Source organism: Acinonyx jubatus, chromosome A3 (assembly GCF_027475565.1).
Source record: "Acinonyx jubatus isolate Ajub_Pintada_27869175 chromosome A3, VMU_Ajub_asm_v1.0, whole genome shotgun sequence".
NCBI lineage: Eukaryota > Metazoa > Chordata > Mammalia > Carnivora > Felidae > Acinonyx > Acinonyx jubatus.
In genome coordinates, this window is record NC_069388.1 from 66514820 (window position 1) to 66537287 (window position 22468).

At 39.4% G+C, this 22468-nt stretch overlaps 3 protein-coding genes across 5 annotated transcripts in view; 2 read left to right on the plus strand and 1 right to left on the minus strand.

Annotated features, from left to right (window-relative positions):
* The window catches only part of STON1 (stonin 1), a 50364-nt gene extending 46235 nt beyond the window's left edge, over positions 1-4129 (plus strand). For both annotated transcript variants that reach the window (XM_027072497.2, XM_027072498.2), the window contains exon 4: positions 1100-4129. In XM_027072497.2, coding sequence (XP_026928298.1) covers positions 1100-1174 — 75 coding nt within the window. In that variant the 3' untranslated portion in view covers positions 1175-4129. The remainder of the gene's footprint in view (positions 1-1099) is intronic.
* Positions 4130-4411: 282 nt separating this feature from the next.
* LHCGR (luteinizing hormone/choriogonadotropin receptor) overlaps positions 4412-22468 on the minus strand; it is a 121523-nt gene continuing 103466 nt past the window's right edge. The window contains exon 11 of the mRNA XM_053200572.1: positions 4412-9009. Within this exon, the coding sequence (XP_053056547.1) occupies positions 8952-9009 (58 nt within the window). The 3' untranslated portion in view covers positions 4412-8951. The remainder of the gene's footprint in view (positions 9010-22468) is intronic.
* The window catches only part of GTF2A1L (general transcription factor IIA subunit 1 like), a 43107-nt gene continuing 40859 nt past the window's right edge, over positions 20221-22468 (plus strand). Inside the window, exon 1 of one of the 2 annotated variants that reach the window (XM_053200573.1) lies at positions 20221-20764. In XM_053200573.1, the coding sequence (XP_053056548.1) occupies positions 20744-20764 (21 nt within the window). In that variant the 5' untranslated portion in view covers positions 20221-20743. The remainder of the gene's footprint in view (positions 20765-22468) is intronic. The other variant, XM_027072502.2, reaches the window with a different exon arrangement.

Consider the following 22468-nt stretch of genomic DNA (forward strand, 5'->3'; position numbering starts at 1 on the left):
CTGGCTAGAGCCTTTATGGTGACTGCATTACAGCCCAACTTCTTTCTGTCTGCTTCCTTCCCTCCCTTTCCTCCCCCAACAGACATTGACCCCGACAGTATTCCCCAGTACACTTTCCACATGCCGGTCTCCATCTCAGAGTCTGCTTCTTGGAGAACCTGACCTGTCACACTAGGTGTATCAGTACTAGGTGTGACTGAAATGTGGGTCAAATACAATGGAGAATTCATTGATCCCTATTTTCCTGTGCATGGGTCCTTCCAGTTTCCTATTGTTTTAGAGGACAGCCCAAAATTATATAACCGAGTCCCTGCTGCTTTAATAGTATTTACTAATTGATCCACACTTGGTGACAGGCGGTTTCAAAAGGTCACCTTCTATTTAATAAGTATTTGAGCAATTTCAAAGTGCCAGGTACCACTCTAGATGCTGAAGACACAAAAGTGAACAAGACACAGGTCCCTGACCTCGTGAAGCATACCTTCTAGTCGGGGAACAAAACATAGTTTGTAAACAAATAAATAGTTTCACATAGTGACAGATTCTAAGAAGAGAATAAAATAGGGGACTAAGAGAATGATGGAGGGCTTCCTTATCTCAGGTGGTCCAGGGGGGCCTCTCTGTGAAGCAGTAACACTTGAGATGAAATGAAAAAGATGAGGGGCAGGTGGATGGTTCTGTCCATCTGGTTTACTAGTTTGTAAAGTAGTTCATTTTAATTAGAAGATTTTGGGTGAGTTATAAATTTCAAGGGGGCCAAAGGCTCCATATATGATACTTGGGGGTATAGTTGTTCACACATCTATCCAGGACTCTAAATGTCTTATCAGTGTATGTATTCTGTGTACTTTTCTAAACCCTATGTCTGACTTAGAAGGGAGGAGAGTTTCAGTCCTCTACAAGATCTGACCCTAGAGGGAAGGATTTGCGAAGCTCAAGAGGAGAACAGGCTGCCTCACTCGGGGCTAGCACGACACCGTGGAGGCACTGTGTGTCCAAAGGATGAGGTGGCTGCGGTCCTTGCCACATGCATGAAGTAGGACTGAACAGTGTTAGTTCTGTGTTTGCTAATGCTGCCATGTTTCGCTTTCGCATACAGGTTGAAATAGAAAAGAAGAGGATTAAAATCGATGGAGAAGACCCAGATAAAGCTGGTGACTGCGTAACTCAGTAGAAGTGGCAAGAGTAAATGATGACCCACTTTTCAAATATGCAATTGACAGAAACCATACAAAGATCTGCTCTGTGCCGTGGAAATGACTTTTTTATAGAGGGGTTCGGACAGGTCCAATGGCCTTGTTTAGAGAAGTGGAGACCTGAAAGCAAACAATCTGTATTTTATGCTTTTGATATGTTTGTGCTGCAGGAGTTTCATCTAAAATGTGTCTATAGTTTGTGTGATGTCTTTGTTTCCCATTAAAACTCAGAGTCACTGTTACTCAATGTGTTACCAGACAACCAGCTTGGCTAAAGGGTTTTGGAGTTTTTCATTACTCAGTGGCTCACTGTTTTGCACTCTGGATCACCTGGGGGCCACATTTATTATCTTCCAGTCCCGTCTCTTCTTGCTCTTCTTAGCACCTCTACTGGAGGGTGAGGCATTCAAAGGAGACATAAAGCGAAATACTCAATTTTCCCTCTTGCTCATCTCTGGAATGTGGCTAGGTGTAGAATGAGGCTGAAACCACAGGCTAAAATGGAGATGTGGAAGCATCTGATTTTGAATAATTTATCTTCCTGTCCTCTTCCTACATTGGTGAGTAATCATCGACTGTATTTGGTACCTGTCTTTCCCCACAGCGTTATCATTTTCAAAATGTATTTGTGTTCTGGTGTGTGTTGCAAAGAAGCTATTTCTGTTGATATACATATTTTAGTACAAGTCACTAAGACATATTGCCTTTTGCTTGGAGAGATTCCTTTCAGAATGGAATGGTATTGGACACTAGTTAAAATATTTATGTATATTAGAGATGAATTTTTAAAGTTCATGAATATTGTCTCCCAAAAGTACAGGCTCTAAGAATGTATTTTTGATAAAGTATTATTTGTAATTAACATAAGCCTCTCTTGAGTAGAAGTCTAAATGATATTATGATTATTTTATGCTTGTACTGCTATCATGCTATTTATGCTAATTCTGCTTAATTTAGAGTATTTTTCTTTAAAAGATGAAGAAAGTGAAAAACACTAGATTATTTTACCTGAATTTTTACGAGGTGACATCTCTATTCTTCCAAGTCAGGTAAATGCTTGGTTTCTAATAAAAAACCAATAGCATCAGCAGTTCAAATTCTGTTTATAATTTGACAGTGAAAGGTCAGACTTAAAATCTATGAATTCCATATTCTACAGATTTTCTTAGTCCAAAAAAACAATGCCCTCCATGTGGTATTATACACCTTCAATTTATATTGAATCTTAAATATGATTAGGAGGAATATTTCCCTATTTATCAGATTTCTTTTGAGTCAGAGCTGATGATATAATAATGTTCTTTCAAACAGCATTTATTTGTTGGCCCACAGACTTGATGTCATATGTTTTATTTAATATTGTACTACATTCATTTTAATCTGTTCAAAACAGATTAAAAACAAATACTTCTGATAATCTGTATCAATCAGCAGATTTTATTGCTCATCATTATTTTACTTTAAAAACAGAGAATGCAAAAGTTGACTGTTAAAATGAATTGGTATTGTTCTTTTAAACTTCACTTGATACAGTGTGCATAATGTCATATGTTGGAGACTCACTGTTGATTGCATGGGAGGGGAAATTTGTGTGTGTGTCACTAGAAAAAAAATTCCACTATCTTTCCCCATCATCTGGTGTGGCACATTCTGGAGTGACTGCAGTCATGCTCAGAACAAATATGGAGGCAGCCTGGACCTGATGCTGTTCCACGATCCCAGGGAAGTCAGCTGGGTTAATTACTGCCATTCCTTTTAAATCTGTTTTATGGCATCCTGCCCGTAAAGAACTCAGAGTCTGATTCAGATGAACTTAATGAATATTTACACTTCCAAATAATTTCAGCAAAGCGTTCAAGTAATCACCTCTCATGCTTCACAGGTTGCCCAGTATTTGTGGGTACCTCACTGCTGGGGTCATTTACCCACCAGCCACCCAGCCTTTGGAGCATCTCAAGATTCAGTGTTGAAAACGCAGTAACAAAAAGGCTGACTAAAGCTCAAATTGGTTTCTGCAGCAATGCAAAGGTTGATAGCATTAACAGCAGGGTGCTACAGCATAATTGTTAATTTGCACATCTATTAGGATCTTTAAATATTCATTACTTAGCGTTAAATTAACATTCTGTGAAGGGAGGAGAGGCTTTTTAATACAATTCTTCTGACCTCAGAAATGGCAGAAGGTCAAATGTGACCATGGTGCTCTAAGTGAAAAATCAGGTGGAATTCATTTAGACTTACAAATAAAGAAGTGAAATTTCTTTTGTCAGAAACTAAATGATAATCTTCAAAACAACAACAACCCCCCTGCTTTTAAGGTTGGGGAGGGAGGAAGGATGTGTGTGAAGGAGGAAATCCTTTCTAGCGTTTTAATTTAGGTCATTTAGATCAACCCTTTATGAGTTTGACCATTTGGGGATCAGTTGTTTGATGGATACAATGGCAGAGTTCCAAGGAGTTGACTAGTATGAGACTAGATGTTCTGCTCTGGTTGCCTTACCAGTCAAAGGATGATACTAACCGTGTAAATGAATTCATGGCTTGATGGTTGCCTGATCATTTGTACAGGTCTGAATTTAAGTACATGTCCTTTTTCTATGAGAATAAAAATAGTTGATCCATTAAATGTATGAAAATAATTACTTTGCAGCACATAAATAAAGGCTAGCATTTTGACCTGATTTATATATTGGGACAGTTTTAGGGTTTTAGTTTCCTCCATTCTGGAACTGTATTTATGATACAGCTCTTTTTCTTATAAATTCAGTTAGAAGGTCTTCCTTAACAATAAGTATTACTATATCTTACTCAAAATATGATTTTATGTCATAGCAATACAAATATAAAACAGGTTGAGCCTTAATAATCATGTAACAAAATATTTTGTAGATTGCATATTGATTTTTTAAAATTAAAGATGTATTTCAAATGGTTCTTGCTGTGCAATGGACTTATATCTGTTTTTGCAAGGTCTGGGACTGTTTTTTTTTTTTTTTTGTATGAAATCAATTTCAAGGATCTTAAACAATTGACTCTCTGTCAGGCAAATGTGTACTGCTTCATTATTAAAGAGTCACTGAACACGGAATCTTGGCACATTCTGGAAAAATAACACCATCAAACTACAATCTGTGATGTGAAAGGATGATTTTTAAAAGAGGGTATAGTCATTACTCTCATAAAAAAAAAAAAATATATATATATATATGGATGGACATGCCCAAGTTTTAAGTTAGCTCATTAAGTAATGAGGGAACTGGTAAGATGTTACATCTGGTTCCAAGAACAATTCAAAGAGCAGAGACACAGGCAATAAGGATTCTGAAATCAGCTTATAAATAGATGCAAAATGGACCTATCCATAGGGCAATAATCAACAATCAATTTACCTACAATTACTTTGCATTTGTTTTTTTAAAATTTAATTGTCTTTAATATTTATTTATTTTTGAGAGGGGAGGGGAGGTTCAGAGGGAGAGGGAGAAACAGAATCCGAGGCAGGCTCCTGGCTCTGAGCTGTCAGTACAGAGCCTAGCGTGGGGCTGGAACTCCTGGACCACGAGATCATGACCTGTGCTGATGTAGGACACTTAACCGACTGAGCCACCCAGGTGCCCCTAATTTGCATTTGTATGGACAAGGATCATGGACATTAATACCAGTTTTCTAAAATTTACAGAGTTGGACAATAACTCAAAGAAAATGAAAGATGTTGATAACCTGGATAAATGAGCTAATAGGGCACCTGCTGTTGAAAGAAAGCTTTTCCTAGTGGCTCCTGGGTGGTTAAGTCCATTAGGTGTCTGACTTCAGCTCAGGTTGTGATCTTGGGGTCAGTGAGTTCAAGCCCAGGTCATTATCTGTGGTGACAGCTCGGAGCCTGAAGCCTGTTCAGATTCCGTGTCTTATTCTCTCTCTGCCCCTCCCCCACTCACACTCTGTCTCTCAAAAATGAGTAAGTCTTAAAAAAAAAAAAATCTCTCCTAATTATTCCTGTCACCAATACAAACTTTGTCCACAGGAGAATTTTAAGGAATTTTCAAACTTTGGCAACTACTATTATAGAAATGATACTCATTTAAAGCAATCTATTTTCAGTTTCATAAATGATTTTTATGCAACTGTACAGAATATATTTCAGATAAGGTGTGTGTTGGGTGGGAGGCCATAAAAGATATGAAGATACATCAGTTCTAATAATAACCAACCTAACGACCTCTCTGCTTGCCCTTTTTATAAGAAAGCTGCCATGTGTTGAAATTCAATTTTTATCTAGCTATAGAAGTTAAATTTCAAAACTGCATCAGGAAATAAACCTCATAGTGGCCAGATCATTAAGCACTGTTTTAGCCACTACTGGAATGAGCAGGGTTTGGCTCGTTCTGCAGGAACAACAAAAGAATCAAATAGCATAAGCTGATTATATTTCTAATAAAATCCTCAAATTCACATCAATCAGTTCTTTCCTGTTTTATATCAACTCCACCTAGACTACCCAGCCCCCTTTGTGTGTAGACACACCATGATTCCACTAGATTTTGCCATGTCTCTCTCAGCCCCTCTTAGTGGTCTTATCCAGGGTCCTAAAGCACAGGACTGGGTGTATTTGATTGAACCATATGAAATGGGCAATATTTACCCATTCTTAATGGCAATTTCATAAGGTTCAACCTCATTCCCTGCATATTTTCCCAGTTTATATGGAACAAAAGGTTTATCTGATTATAATTGCATTAGTATGTTCCTGCTTAGAACTAGCATCTAAATATGAATTTGTACATTAATTTTTAAAGCAAGACAGGATTGCAAGTCAGAAAGCAAATCGCTGAGTTACAGAGAATACCTTAGATAAAAGCTGCAGGTAATATTTTGCCTTTAAAATCGGGTTCTGTCTGTAAGGAAAAGGAAAACAGATTAGTTGCTTCATGTTTTAGATTAAAGTTCATTTCTTAGAGATTTCCCGGGGATGAAATGCAAATCACCATTAACTTCTGGGGTTGCAACTTTCCCCTCATCTTCCCCTCCTCTATCTGCTCCAGAACAGCCTGACAAACCTCAGGTGGGAGGACAGTATATTTAAATAATATGATTGTGTTTGTCGACATTTCCCTGAAAAGCCCATTTTGTGCTGCCCAGAATTGTGAATTCCACGTAATGAAATTTGCCATATACTTTTGAAACAGAAGAGGGCGCTCGCAGGCAAGCTGCTGCTACCCAGAGTTCGAGCTTTTGAGTTTGGTGGTGCTTGTATTATGATTAATAAAAGATCTTGGGGGCATTTTGTAAAGCATTTCAAACCATTGTGAGTCCAGTGGAGTATAATTAAAATTAATGCAGTAGACAAACACTTTAAGTATTCTTAATGCCCTGTCTAAAAATGCTGTTGAATACAATTTTACACATCCCAGAGATTTAAATACCATGCTTATATCTAAATATTTTTGAGTACTACAGAGACAAAAAAAAAAAATAGCGCCTTGCTTCTCAACAGATTTCAAACAATTTTTGTTTAACTTAATAAACTCTAAATCTTCTTCCTTTAAAATATTTTAAAAATATTACAGCGGGTCCATCCTGTTTGACTTCTGAGCTTTCAGTTGCCATGTATCAAGTTGGGTGTGGTCTGTAAAAAGCTCTAGTGCAGGATTGTACTTTTAGGTTGTTAGGTAAGCAAATGTATGCTTTCAGGAGGCTATACCATACTGTCTTGACTCAAGGATAAGCCTTCACCCCGTGTAGTCCTCAGAGACTACTAACGAGCATTGTCTCTTTAAGACAGGCACAGTCTTCCAGAAATCTTTCTGGGTGGATGTTGTTATTTTCTTATAAAGCCCGTTAGAACATTATTTTTCCACGAGTAAGTGTATGAATGTGGCTAAACACATCAGGCATTCCCAAAGGTGTCTTCCACACTCTGAAGTACAGAAGGCTTGCTTGACATCGGCTGCTTTAAGTGTTCACTTTGAATCACCTCAAAATGCTATGAGACCATTGTTCTAATTAGTTGTCTTGCTGACTCTAATGTTTATTGTGTGCTTACTGTGTGCTTGCATTTTTCTAGGCACTGGGGATACGCGATCACCAAACAGCAAATTCCTCTTCTTGTGGAAGATATTTAATAGTGGGGAAGTTGGACAATACACGGATACCGTGTTGTGATTATTGCTGTGCAGGGGGTGGAAAAAAGCAACAGAATGGCAGAAAATTGAAACCCATTTTAGATAGGTTGGCCCCAGAAGTCCTTGCTCATGAGATGACATTCTAGCAGAGACCTAAAAGAAGTGAGGAAGCAAGTGACCAAGATCTCCCAGAGGAGGGTGTGTCCAGCAGAAGGAAATGCTTTTGCAGACGCACTGAAGTCTGAGTGTGCTTAGCCTATCGGAGAAACACCAAGGAGGGCAGATGGCTGCTGGGTGGTGGGAGCAGATGAACGGGAGGATGGCTGGGGGAGAGATCAGAGAGGTTGTGGGTGGGTGAGGGAAGCAGATCACGTAGGGTGTAGTCTTTGGGAAGGACTTGGATTTTATTCTGAGTGAGACAGAGCCATTAGAAGGTTTGTGCAGATGAGTGACATGAACTGAATTACATGTTATGATGAGTCTGTGGACATAAAAGTGGGTAATGGCAGAAGCAGTGCATGGTTAGGAGGCTATTGCAATAATCCAGGTGAGAGGCAAAGGTACCTGGGAGTGGTAATGGGGGGTGAAATATGGTTGGACTCAGGACATGTCTGAAATACAGAGCCAATAGTGTGTGCTGATGGATTGGATTGGGCTCCCAGTGTGGTGGAAAGAAGGAAACAAAACTGACTCCCAGACTTTTGGCCTGAGCAACTAAAAACGGGAGCTGTCTTTTATGGAGAAGAGAAAGAGTTATAGGAGAAAGTTTGGGGAGAAAGATCAGAAATGCAGGTTGAATGTGTTGACCTTGAGAGGCCTATCAGACATCCAGGTAGATACACCAGGCAGGAAAGAGGGTTGAGCCAGAGATGGGATGTTTAGAGACCCTGGCACTAAAAGCTGTAAGACTGGATGAGATTGCCTACGAGTGAGTGTAAAAAGTAGAAGCGGTCTAGGTACTGAGTCTTTGGACTGTAACATTAGGGGTCAGGAAAACGAGGATGATCCAGTAAAGGAGATGGAGGAAGAGTACCTCACTGGAATAAGTGTAATCAGCTACCTGAAATGCTGCTGACCGTATAAGCCGAGGACTAAGAATTGGTCTTTGAATTTAGCAACGTGGAAATCATCGGTGACGTTGACAGACAACTCAAGTAGGAGTAGAGACCGTGAGTAGATGGCTTTTTTGAGGAGCTTTGCTGTAAATAAGAACATTGGGACAGTAGCTGGTGAGGATGAGATCTGTTTAACACCCTTTCGCCTTGAGACCAAAGTCCATCCTCTTTGTCCTGTTTTCGTAAATCTGATTGATGTTGACTCTTACTAAAATTTCACTTCTCTTCCTCATTGTCAATACTTCTAGGAAGTGATTCCTTGTCATCTTTCAGTCCATGTCGTCTGAATCTTGCATTATTTCTATCAGGTGCTTTGGATGTGCCTGCTTGCATTCTTCAGAGTTTCCATTAACTGTACTTGTGGTGTTGGAAGCATCACAGGTTTTGAAATAATTCCAGCCATTGCTTCAATCACCTCTTATTTTGCTTTAAAATTTTTCTTGGTTAGTCTCCACCAGCCAGTGTTATTTCATGTTGGTATGGAGATCTCACTTCAGGTTTTGTTATGAAATTCAGAATGTTTATGAACTAGTTGCTAGTTTCACAGTCTTGTGAACACCCACAAATTCCTCTAGGTTCCTGCAGGATGAAAACAATACAACTATTTGCTAGTTTTTATATTTACCCAACAGTCTGTACTTTGGTTCTGTGTTACAGTCTGGTATAATAACATTCTATGTAAATAGTTGTCCAGTAACTAATACATGAATTTTAATAACACAAAAATAGCTGCAATAGGTACAATCTAGGCAATGCTAATTAAATGTTTTGTTTTCTTAATTCCTTCTTCAGTTTTAAAATAATTAATAATTAAAATAGAAGAACAGACTTCAATTTTAAAGGTATTATTACTCAAATACAATAAATATTTCATGTATAGAGCAACCAAACAAAACTTCTCAAGCAAAAATTATTACATCTTGCCATTCACACTGTATCTATCTCTTTATTTATTTATTTGTATTTATTTTCTAAGTTTATTTATTTATTTTTAAGTAATCTCTGTACCTAATATGGGGCTTGAATTCACAACCCTGAGTTTAAGCATTGCATTCTCTTCCTACTGCACCAGTCAGGCATCCTACTGTTTCATTCTTTTAAATTTAAAGATACAAATGGCACACAGGAGAGTCACACAGAATGACAAAAATGAAGTAACTCAAGTTTTACTTTTTCATCTTTCTGGTCATTGTTTATTGTGAATTGATAGTTTCCACCTAGGAATATGTAGTTCCAAAGGGAATGGAGACAGGAACTGAAGCAAATTTGGATTACTCTGGACCATTAGGAATTCCCCAAATGAATATGGATATCTGAGTCCCTGTATGTCCTGGGTTTAACTGTATAACTGGGGATTTTTCAGATTAACTTCTATGTTCATGAAATGGTAAGAAGTTAACATGTGCTGATTTGAAGCTTATGTGTGTGTTATTAAAACTCAACAGTGATTCCAGCTGTTGTTTAGAACACTGTACCAACGAAAAGTTGCCGGGAGCAGGGTGGGGGAATGTTGTGTCTCAGATATTGCTTAGAATTGCCAGCACGTGGCAAAAGAAAAAAGCAACCGGATTAAAAGTCATTTTCATTCTTGTATGTAAATTTTCTATAGACAATGCACACGCTATTACCTGCACCCGGGACTGACCACCCTCTCTTTAACCTTTGGTATACCCCTAGACAGTGGATGTCTGCATGTTGGCAGTGATCCGGTGGCAAAAGAAAAATGGATGATGCCAAAGACAGAGAGAAAATTGCTAGGGTCATATCTCTGAGTAGACAGTGGGGATAGACTCTGAGGTGCTAGTGGGGGGCTGATTTAGATAAGGGGATGAAAAATTCACCCATTGCAAATAGGAGGGAAGGCAGAGTTTATGGGTACAGATGCAAGCAGGCATATGTATCCAAGGTATCATTTTTTAGTTTTTTTTTTTCCAGAAATGGAATTGAATTCAGAAGCTTTTCACCCTCCCACAGAGAAGGGGTATCTGTGACTCCCCTTTAAGATTGACTTTAGGGACACCTGGGTGGCTCAGTCGGTTAAGTGTCTGACTTCTGACTTCGGCTCTGGTCACGATCTCGCGGTCCGTGAGTTCGAGCCCCGTGTCGGGCTCTGTGCTGACAGCTCGGAGCCTGGAGCCTGTTTCAGATTCTGTGTCTCCCTCTCTCTCTGACCCTCCCCCTGTTCATGCTCTGTCTCTCTCTGTCCCCAAAATAAATAAACGTTAATAAAAAAAAATTTTTTTAAAAGACTGACTTTAATTTTATTTTCTTGAATAGTTCGGTCATGTACTTCTCAACTTCTGTTCTTCACTGGTAGCAATGCTTAAATATCAACTATACTGATCCAAATGGGGAAATTCTTGGGATTTTGGAATTGAAGATTAGTAATCCCGCTAACAAAGAATGCATGTTCAGATTGGGGAAACCCAGTGGTGGCTGGTGTAGAATTTACTCTTTTTCTGCTTCTCATCTCTGAGAGAGATGCTGCAGATCTGTGAGTGGCTGTGTGGGGGTGGGCGATGGTGCCAGTAGAAGTGCTTGTCCTTTTCTGTAGGGCTTTGTTTTGATATTTTCACACTGTTCAGAGAGAATTCCACCCCAAGGTCCTCAAGTGCCATGAAAAGGGCAAGGAAAGAGCATCTTTAAACAGTGGCATTGTTAAATGCCAAGAGCCTGCCTCTCCAGATTTTGAGATCTTCTGAAACACTTTTCAAAGGCTTTGCTGAGTACTCATTGTGGAAAAGGACAAATTCTGTATTAAACTCACACTGGGACCAGAAGTGGCCTGAGGTAAAACTGTGAACTAGATGATGTTTGTCACCCTTTTTTTTATTGCCTTTTCCCTGTTGGTGGATCTCCACCCCACACCCCGGCCACCCAAACTTGCTCAAGTCTCTTGAGGTCTTACCCCTTTCTTCCTCTTTGCCTTATATGACTGAGCACCAGGAAAGGATACACAACAGCAACGTCGGTCTCTTGTTCTTCCTCTGCGCCTGCTGCAGGCTTTTCAAACAGAGCTGCTGATTCTTCCTTACCCCACAGACTTGTAATTGCTCCTCTGCTTCCAGTGTGCCTGTCGTCCAATCCACACTCCCTGCTGCAGTCAGTGGGGAGCACACGATCTGACACTGACCAGCCAGCCTTAACTTTGCCAACTTATGTTGTTCTCTATCCCCTGGCCAAACTGACCTGCTCTCATTTTCTCAAACCCACCATGTCTTCCCTTGTCTGGCCAAGCTTTGGCTTGTACAGCGCCCTCTTCCTGGGACACTCTTCCCTGCCCCCTTCCTTTATCCCTTGCTCATTCCACAGTCTAACTTGAGGGGTCCTACTCCAGGAAGCCGCCTTGATTCTCCCTGTTCAAGTTAGGTGCTCCTCATAAGTAATTTTGACTACTAACCCATTACATTGTAATTGCCTGTGTAGTTTTCTTTCCTCTCTCCCATCTGGGATTTTGATTGGGGTGACTCTGCCTACAGTAATTTCCCATTTTATGGGAAGAAGCCCACAGACAGGGGTGGTGGTAGGCAATGGTTGTATCAATGTCAATGCTATGGTGCTGATCCCTTAGCAAGCGTTTATGATCTATATGTTGAATAAAAAATATCGAATGAATGAATGAATGAATGAAGATCAATGCACTACTTCTCCTATTGGTAATTTTATCTTGGTCCCTATTTTTTTCCCCACAAATAGGCTAGAAATTCCATTTTATGGCAGTTAAAATTTTTTTTTAAGTTTATTTATTTTGAGAGAGAATGAGCAGAGGAAGGGTAGAGAGAGAGGGAAAGAGAGAGAATCCCAAGCAGGCTCCTCACTGCCAGCATGGAGCCCAATGCAGGGCTCAAACCCATGAACTGTGAGATCATGACCTGAGCCAAAACCAAGAGTTGGAGGCTTAACCGAATGAGCCACCCAAGCGCCCTCATTTTAGAGCAGTTTAACTAAAAATTCAAATCAGTAACATTCAATGAATGATTTCTGTAGTGGAGATACTATGGAGACATATAAAGATAATACACAGCCCCAGTTTTCAAAGAAATTTAAAATCTATCACACATATAAATATACTTTTTCTTACTAAACACATATATCTTCAAGAGGATGAAAAAAAATAAAGTGTTTGTTTTAAAATTTGATTCCATCTTATTTTTAAAAGCTGCTGAAAATGAAGAAGGAAGCCTTCTTCATAGGCTTTTAGCACCTCCTATGGGCCAGGAGTCATGGTTTCTCATTGAATAATACCCAACACCCAATGGAGTGGTGTTTTTGGTTGTGAAATGAAAGTATCTGTCTTTTGTTAAACATATTTTGGAACCATTCTGTAGCTTCAGAAAGTTTTTTCCTGCATTTGAAACAATACCACTTACTTAATTTCCTAGACCTGTCCACACAAGGATAAAACGCAGCTCCAAGTTGAAATGGAGAGTTACTACTGTTCAGTGGGCACGGAGTTTCAGTTTTGCAAAATGAAAAGACTTACAGAGATGGGTGGTGGTGATAGTTGCACAACAATGCAGATGTACTTAATGCCACTGAACTGTGCACTTAAAAATGGTTAAGATGGCACATTTTGTCATGTTTATTTTACCGTAATTAAAAAAAAAATTAGGTCCACCCTAACTCCCCTGAAACCTTGATACCTTTTGACAACTTTCTTGATGACTGTATCTCACAAAGTTCACCTGTTTTAAGTGTACAATTCAAAGATTTTTAGTACATCCACAGAATTGTACAACCATCACATCACTACAATCAATTTTAGAACATTCCCATCTCCACCCAAAATTCCTGGAGCCCATTTTCAGTTGCTTCTCTTTTTCATCGCAGCCCCAGGCAACCACTAATCTAATTTCTGTCTTTATAGATTTGCCTCTTCTGGACATTTTATATAAATAGAATTAAACAATAGAAGTTTTTTGTCTCTGGCTTCCTTAACTTACTATAATACTAAAAAAATTTTTTTAAATGTTTATTCATTTTTGAGGGACAGACACAGAACATAAGCAGGGGAGGGGCAGAGAGAGAGGGATACACAGAATCCAAAGGAAGCTCCAGGCTCTGAGCTGTCAGCATAGAGCCCCATGTAGGGCTTGAACCCATGAAGTGTGAGTTCATGACCTGAGCCGAAGTTGGATGCTCAACCAACTGAGCCACCTAGGTGCTCCACTGTAATGTTTCTGAAGCTCATTCATATTGTGTATCTGTGTTCATCCAGGTTCATGCATGTATCAGTACTTCATTCCTTTTTATTGTCTAATAGTATTCCATTGTATGGCTATACCACATTTTATTTGACAATTTATCATTTGATGGAAATTTGGGTTTTCCTCACTTTTTTGCTATTATCAACAGTGCTGCTATGAATATTCATGTACCAATCTTTGTGTGGACATGTTTTCATTTCTCTTGGGTATGAGTGGAATTGCTGGGTCCTATGGGAAATATATTTTTAATTTTTCAAGAAACTGCCAAACTGTTTTCCAAACTAGCTGCACTGTTTACACTTTCTTCACATTCTTGCCAACACAGGTTTGTGCCTATATTTTTCTGTTTGTTCCCTCTGTTCTTTATTTTTTTTTTCTTTTTCCTGCTTTCCTGTTGGTTACTTGTACATTTTTTTAGAATTCCATTTTGATTTATCTAGAGTATGTTTTAATGTATTTCTCTTTGTAGCTTTTGCTACATTCAAACAGCCAAGAGAAGGAAAGTCTGTTACATTTACACATTTTGTATTTTTCATTCCCCTTCCTTCCTCCCTCCCTATCTCCCTCTTTCTCCCTTTCTTTCTTCTCTTTCTTTCTTTCTTTCTTTCTTTCTTTCTTTCTCTAGTTCTTTCTTTCTTTCTTTCTTTCTTTCTTTCTTTCTTTCTTTCTTTCTTTCTTTCTTTCTTTCTCTAGGTCTTTCTTTCTTTCTTTCCTCCTTTTATCATTTCCTTTCTATTTCAAGAACTACCTTTAGCCATACTTTTAGGGTAGCTTTGCTGATAGATAATCTTAGTTTTCTTTCATTTGAGAATATTTTGATTTTCCCTTTTTTCTTTGAAGGATATTTTCACTGCATTTGGGATAATGAGTTGACAGTTCTTTTCAGCCCGCCTCCTCCTGGTCTTTATGGTTCCTGACAAGAAAGGTACTTATATTTCCATTGTCTATTTTTCTGTTCATTGTTCAAATTGGGCTATTTCTATTGTTCTGTTTTCAAGTTCACGGATTCTTTGCTTTGTGGTCTCCATTCTGCTGCTGAGCCTTGTATAGTTTCCTAGGGCTGCTGTAAGAGACTACCATGCACTAAGTAACTTAAAATAACAGAAACTTATTATCTCGATTTGAAGTTGGGCTAGAAGTTTGAAATTGGGGTATTGACCCAGCCATACTCCCTCTGAAACCTGTAAGGGAGAATTTCTTCCTTGCTTTTTCTAGATTCTGGTGTTTGCTGGTATCTTTGGTATTCCTAGTTTGTAGATGCATCCCTCCAATTTCTGCCTCTTTGTCACATGACTGTTTTCTTTCTGTGTGTCTTTGTCCTTCTCTGAAAAAGACATCAGTCATATTGGGTTAGTGGCCCACCCTACTCCAGTATGACCTCATATTAGCTAATTGTATCTGCAATGACTGTATTTCCAAATAAGGTCACAGTCTGAGGTACTGCAGGTTTGGACTTCACTCTACCTTTTTTGGGAGATATAATCCAACACATAGAAAGCCCATCCATAGAATTTTTACTTTGGTTATTCTATTTTTCAGTCATAAAACTTCCATTGGGTTCTTCTCTGTATCTTCTATTTCCTTGTAGAGACTTTTTATTCATTTGTTTAAAGTGCTAATTTAATTGCTTGCTTGAATGCTCATCAAAGAAGTTTTAGTAAGACTGCTTTAAAATCCTTGTCAGATAATTCCCACATCTTAGCTCTGTGTTGGTATCTACTGATTGTCTTTTCTCTTTCAAGTTGAGATTTTCCTTGTTCTTGGACGACAGGTGATTTTCAGTTGCATGCTGCACATTTTGGTTATTATGAGACTGGATCTTATTTAAAACTGTTTTAGCAGGTCTTCTGTGACAGTGGGTCAGTGGGGGAAGGTGAGAATTCCATCTTGGTATTTCCAGGTGGAGGTGAAGGGCCGGTTCTCCTTTTAGCCTCTGTTGACACCCCAGGGGAGGAGGGTGCTTTCATTAGTATTGGGTAGGGGAGAAGTTCATGCTTCACAACAGGCTTCCACTGACATCACCCCGGCTGAGACAGGAAATGGTGCCTTGTTGCTCCTTTTCACATGACCTCTGCTACACTGCAAGGGACAGGTCTCACTATCACCAGCAGGAATTAAAATCTTGGCCTTCTCTGACAACCCCAGTGGGTGGTAGGGATGTTTCTCTACAGCTGGGTGAAGTGCAAATCCAGGCATCATGTGTGGTACCCAATGACATCATGGGAATGGCTGCACCTTGTTATATGTGGACAAGAGTGGAAGTCTACTTTGCCTTCGCTGACACGTTTAGGATGTGGCCATTTTTTTTTCTAGTAGAGCAGTTGTTTAAGAGTTTTCTGTTTTGGGACACCTGGGTGGCTCAGTCATTTAAGCCTCTGACTCTTGACTTCAGCGTTGGTCTCCGAGCTGACAGCTCAGAGCCAGCTTGGGATCCTCTCTCTCTCCCTCTCTCTCTGCCCTACCCCACTTGTGTGCATGCTCTATCTCTCTCAAAATAAATAAATAAACTTAAAAAAAAAGAGTTTTCTGTCTTGCTGCCTCTTGGTTCTTTGGCTAGAAAGAGAGGCTTTTGTTCTTTTTTGTCTGTGACTGTTGGTGTTCTGGGCTGCCAGCTTCATCAGCACCTGGTTCGGGATACATGAGACAAAAAGAAAAACCAGAGAATTCACTGCTGTGTCATTCTTTGGGTTGCAAATTCCCTAACTGGTCTATGCTCTTCTCTCTACCTTTCATGATGTTCTTGTGTTTGTTTTATATCCATTACCTAGAGTTTTTAGCTATATTTAGTGGAAGGAATAGGAAGAAGTGTGTCTACTCCATATTTTCCCTGCCTCCCCTGATATTTGAAGCCTCTAAGATAACAATATAGAATACTCAAGATGCTGCCATTTACTTCATAAAATGAGACAAATTAGATAAGAAGAAAAGTACAGTACTGTTGGAACAAAGCTAGTTTTATTGGTCTTTACCTCCCTCGTTTCTAAGTAGAAATGTAGTTTGGAAAATTAACTGAAGACAATGGACATTATCCTTGGTAATAATTCATGTTCATATATGATTATACACATTGTGATTTAAAGAATGAAAATGGAATCATTCGTTAGCTAGAAAGTCACTGAATTCTGATCAGCCCCTGATGAGAATGTTGAAAGAGTAGCCATGGGGAACATTGTGTTGGAAGTCATCCTCCATACTTTTGGTGAGTTAATTATAATCACTAATTTTCATACGTGCACCATGCATACATCTCTTTAATGTGAAAACATTTTGAGATAGGCAGTACTGTGATCATTAACAGCATTACACTGTGTGATAACGTCACCAGCTGGCCATAGCATTGTGACACAGTCATTTTAACTGAAATCCTTTTGAGGTGGGGAGAGGGAATTCATCATGGTGAAGCAATATCTGATGTTCAAATAATGTAAGTTGATTTTGGATTAGAAAATGGAAAATGTTACAGAAGTACAGAATATACATAAATCAGAACTACGTGTAACAATTTCAAAGTTACAAGGTGGGGCAGAGATTATCTGGATTTTCATTTCCTGGAAGATGTGAAGGATCAAACAGACAGAGAAGCGAAATACTGCTGGGTTTAGTGCAGTGGTTGCAAAATGTTCAGAAACTAATTATGAATAGTTGCTGCCTTAAGCCATGTGCTCAGAGACTAACTTGTATTTTTCATTACTGATTAAATATATAATTTAGAGCCTGTACAGTTACTGAAATGCTCTGCATTTGACTGTAAAATTTAATATGTAAAAGATAATGGGCTGTCTCTAAAATACATTTTTTAAAAAACATTCTCATTCAGAGAAAGGACTTCATAGATCTGGCCTTTTCTCACAATAAGCAAAGTGAAATTATTTCTTTACTTTTGTAATAGTAGCACTGAAACCTCTGGGCAAAAATAACTAGAGTATATGGAATACAAAGAAATTAATCCAATTATTAGATTTGCTTAAATGTTGCAAAACAGGCATCGATCATAAATGAAATATTATGTTTATAGTCTCTAAATAAAGCAGGAGAAAATGAAAACCTGATGTTCCAAATTGTGATGGGCAGCTAGGGAAGAGCTTCATGCTTTGCCACAGGTATAATTTCAAAGAACCGAATACTCAAAGAAGGACCAAAGCTCAGCATTCCTTTTTTATTCTCATTTTAGGTTATTTACTAACATAAAAAATAGTCACTGAAACTTGCCTCACTGAAGTTTTGGGATCTTGAAATTTCAATTTTAGCATCAAAAGTGTTTTGTGTATGCAACACACTTCCCCACTGGGTTTGAAAAATTGACAAAAGAAATATGATCATTACATGACTATAAGAGTTTGCTTGCTTGATGATAACCTGGGGTCAACACCACCAGATATCAGTCTATAAAGATTCCTTTACATACTTTTCAAATGCTCTTGTGATTGATGAGGGTATTAAAAAAACTTTTAAGTGCTGAGATTACAATGAGGGAGAACTAAGCCTTCACTAGTCACAATCCAATCAGACAATGGGCCCTGCATCTCATGCTGTGTAACAAATTATCCCCAGGGGAGCCTGGATGGCTCAGTTGGTTGAACATCTGACTCTTGATTTCTGCTCAGGTCGTGATCGTGATCGCAGGGTTGTGGGATCAACCCCTCTCTCCCACCCCACCCCCGATGGGCATGGAGCCTGCCTAAGATTCTCACTCTCCCTCTGCCCCTCTCCCCTGCTGTCTGCTCTCTCTTTCTCTAGAATTAAAAAAAAAATTATCCCCACATTTAACTGCTTAAAATGACGTGTGTTTATTATCTCACACAATTTCTCAGGACTAGGAATCACAAGATGCCTAGAGGGGGGTTCTGTTTCAAGATCTCTCAAAGGAATGCAGTCAAACTGTCACCTTGGACCACCTAAAGGGGGAAGGATCAATTTCCAAGCTTACTCATGTGATTGTCTACAGGCTTCTGATCTTTGTTAGCTATGGGCTGGACTCTCAGTTCTTTGCCACACAAACCTCTCCACAGGCTGAGTGTCCCCACAACATGATAGCTACTGTCTCCCAAAGTGAATGATCTGAAGGAATCTCAAGGAAGGAAGCCACAGTCATTTTTAACTTAATCTCAGAAGTGATACAACATTATTTCTGCTTTATCCTATTTGCTACCCAGATAAACCATGGTACAGTGTCGGAGGGACAACACAAAGTTGTGAATGCCAGGAGGTGAGGATCATTGGGGCCATCATGAATGGTGGCTACCACAGATCCAGAGCAGATTTTACAACATGGATTCACCTAGAACATGGGTTAAAGTATACCTCCTCTAAAAGCTATTATTTATTATTGGGAACAAATTATATCTGAACCTACTAGTGATCATCCAGAAAGACCACAAGAGGCAAATGGAAAGTCGCTGACATTTCTCTGCCAAAGATACATAATGCCTCTCTGACCTGAGTCTACTAAGTATACTAAGCAATAACAATTCAACTCTTAGTGACACTTCTTGTGGGTATTAAGGTTCAAATTTAATTTCAGAAGTATGTATAATCTACAATATAGCCTTGAGAAGGGTAAAATATACAAGGAAGTAATATAAAACAATATGCTGTTAGGTGATTACCAATCATATGCATTTAAGAAGAAGGTTTTAAAACTTGGCTATGAAAGGTTGGAAAACAAGAGATCTTTCAGCTTTCTTATTTCTCAGCTTGAATAATTTAATTGGATTTATCCAATGACTGCTTTTAGCTTTTGTATTTTGGGTGACAGATAAATCATTTTGCATACTTCTGGTAGTAAATTGCCAGGTAGAGATACAATCATTAAAAATTACTCTTTAAAATTCTTGGCTTTTTGTAAAAGAAATTTCAGATAGTTTTTAATTTCAGAAAGCCTTCTAAAGGGCTCCATATAAATCAGCTGCTTGAAGCTCACAAATCATAAGGTACCTGGCCCAGGCAAAGTGAATACAGAGTGTAGGGCATAAATAGCTCTACTGAACTTATACAAATAAATAAACAGCCAATTTAAAACCTGATATGATTTTTAATAATTAAATAACTTAGCCATCTGGTTAAGTCAGGACCTATCTGCAGACTAAAAAGGCTATTTAAAAGGCAGAGTAGTGGCAATAGATGACTTTCTCTCTTAAGACTCCACGTTATCTATGCTTAGATGTATCCTCAGCCCTAGTCAAGGTGTGTGTGCTCCTAGATGCTCTGCCTTTCAGGGGAGGGAGGGAATTATTGCAGGTCAAGAGATGGTGATTTCTACCTGAGAAGGAAAAGAGCCTGGGTAGTAGTGGGGTGCTGACTTTAACACTCCTTCTCTACCTAAGCTGCATAGTGGAATCAGAGTCTCTGGGGTGAGACTCAGGTGCCAAATGGTTATTAAACTCTCCAGGTGATTTCAATGTGCAGCCAAAGCTGAGAATCTTTGTCTTGGGACAGTGAATCTCATTTCAGCACCCATCAGAATCGTCTGGAGAGCCTGTTAAAGTTACAGAATGCTGGGCCCCATCCTTAGAGTTTCTGATTCACTAGGTCTAGGGTGGGACCCAATAATTTGCATTTTTAACAGGTTCCCAGATGATGCTAATGTTGCTCTTCTACACTTTGACAATCAATTTTAGAATTATTTAGCTCTTTTATACTTTTACTGGAGTTCAGCTGTGAGTGGGGCGTAGAAGGAAGGGTGAAAATTGGTGAAAGGTGAGGGCAGATGCCACTAGTCTCCCCACTTTCCTAGCCCAACCCCCTTCCAAGCTGAAGGTGAACTGGAATCTACCACTGCATCGTGTCTCCCCTATTTTCTTAGCCTTTATTTTACAGATTGAGAAAATAAAGTTTCTTCAGGGGTCAGCTGAATGGCCGAAAGCTGGTTAGATCACACTTAATCGGACCATTTTAGCTGGCTTCTTGGCTCATTCAAGCCTGCCAACCTCTTCCCCTCTATTCGGTGTACCCTGCTCAGCCCACATTCTCTCCTCCCCTGCCCCGCCCCCAGCGTCCCTGCGTAGCAACGTGCAAGCCGCTGGCCACCGTTCAAAGCGTGCGGGGAGTGGGCCTCGGCAGAGTACCGCGTGCTGCGCAGGCGCGAGGGAGGCACCAGAGCCGCTATCATGGCCTGCGTCAACCCCGTGGTAAGGAGAATCGGCCTGGCCCCTTGGCCTGTGCTCTGTAGAGGGAGGGCCGGGCCAGGGATCACGGTGGCCCGGCTCCACACACTCTTTTTTGCCTCCTGGCCCTTCACAGATTTTCAGAAACCCTTTCCCTTAGCGGCCCCGGCTGTGAGGGTCAGTGTTGGAGGATGTCGATGAGGATCAGTAACTCAGCCGGAAGTTGGGACTGGCCCCCGCAAGAGGAACGGGGGCCTCTCCTCCCTCCCTCTTCACCCACACTGAGGCTATCTGGAAGAAGTGGTTAGACCTGGAACTCAGATTAACCCTCTTAGTTTTCTCTGTGTTTAGAAAATTCCCAAGTTCAGTTGTGCTCTAACTGCAGTTCTTAATTTTGGTATGGCCATTGTTGATTCTAAGCTATATTATTTATCTGAAATAACAAGTAATGTGATCTAACGTGTTACTGCATATTTTTCGAGTTCTTGCCTACACCACCCCCCCCCCCCCCCCGCCTTTTCCCCATCCTTCATCTTAATACTTAAGTATACAATTGGAATTAAACACCAACATTGTTCTCCTACCCTTAAGAGGTACGTAAACCTCTCAATGAGAATTTACAGGCTAAATGGCACTTGTGAAACGCTCTGTCACTTTTAAAAACCTGAATTGTAAAAAAACAAGGATTCACCTTTATTTTCAGTTCACCTGAACAACTTCACATTTGGTGAAAGGCAGTGTGCTTGTCCAGCTCTGTTGCTGTTATTTTATGGGTTTCATGTATGCATATGCAGCATAAAAAGGTCCATTTTTAGAGACATGTTATTATTTCAATGTGTGTCTATTTTTTTATGTTACTTATTTTAAGATATGTCAGGTTTGAATATAAGCTTACCGTGTATACCATTTTATCTGATGATGAACCCCAAGGAAGGTGTGAGTGTTTTCTTTTAAATTGACAGGTTAAGATGAATTTCCTGGACTATACATAGTTTTAATAAAGGTAGCAGGGAAAGAGTATAAAGTCTAACTGTAGTTCCAGAAGAGAAAGTATGTTCAACACCTCTTTTGCTTTTGAAAAATTGTGTTCTAATGGTTTATTTTTGATGCCCTCTTATACTCTGAGGGTGGATCTTAAAAGAAATTTTTAGCCCCCAAGAGTTTTTTTTCTTGCTTTAAATGTGATCACACTAGCTGGAACTAACATTGAAGCATCAATTTAGTATGCCTTTATCAGGGTAAACTGTTTTAAAAGAAGCAACTAATCTAGGGCACTTAATCTTAATGGATATGCCTGTGAATAACGTATTATTTAAATGTTCCTGATTGGCCTATTCATAAGCTTATCCTGGATGTTTAAAAGGATTAAAGACCTAGCTACTCTTGGTGTGAGTAGGAGTATTTAGAGTATTCACTGGGTAGTATGAAAGAGCAGTCCTAGAATGTCAGAGTTTTTATTGCCGCAGTCTTGTGGAAGGCTATAATTCATTCATGTCCTCCTTAGTTTCTGTTATGACTCCATTTTGGTGCAGTTGCACTTTTCCTTGGCAGTGGTTCAGAATATTTTTTTGGACTACATATATTTTGGAAGTGGGATAGGCTTTGGTTACTCTATTGTAAGTGCTCATTTCAATCTTTTATTTTTGTTATTTTAGTTTTTTTTAATGTTTATTTTTGAGAGACAGAGAGCGAGTGGGGGAGGGCAGAGAGCGAGAGAGAGGGACACAG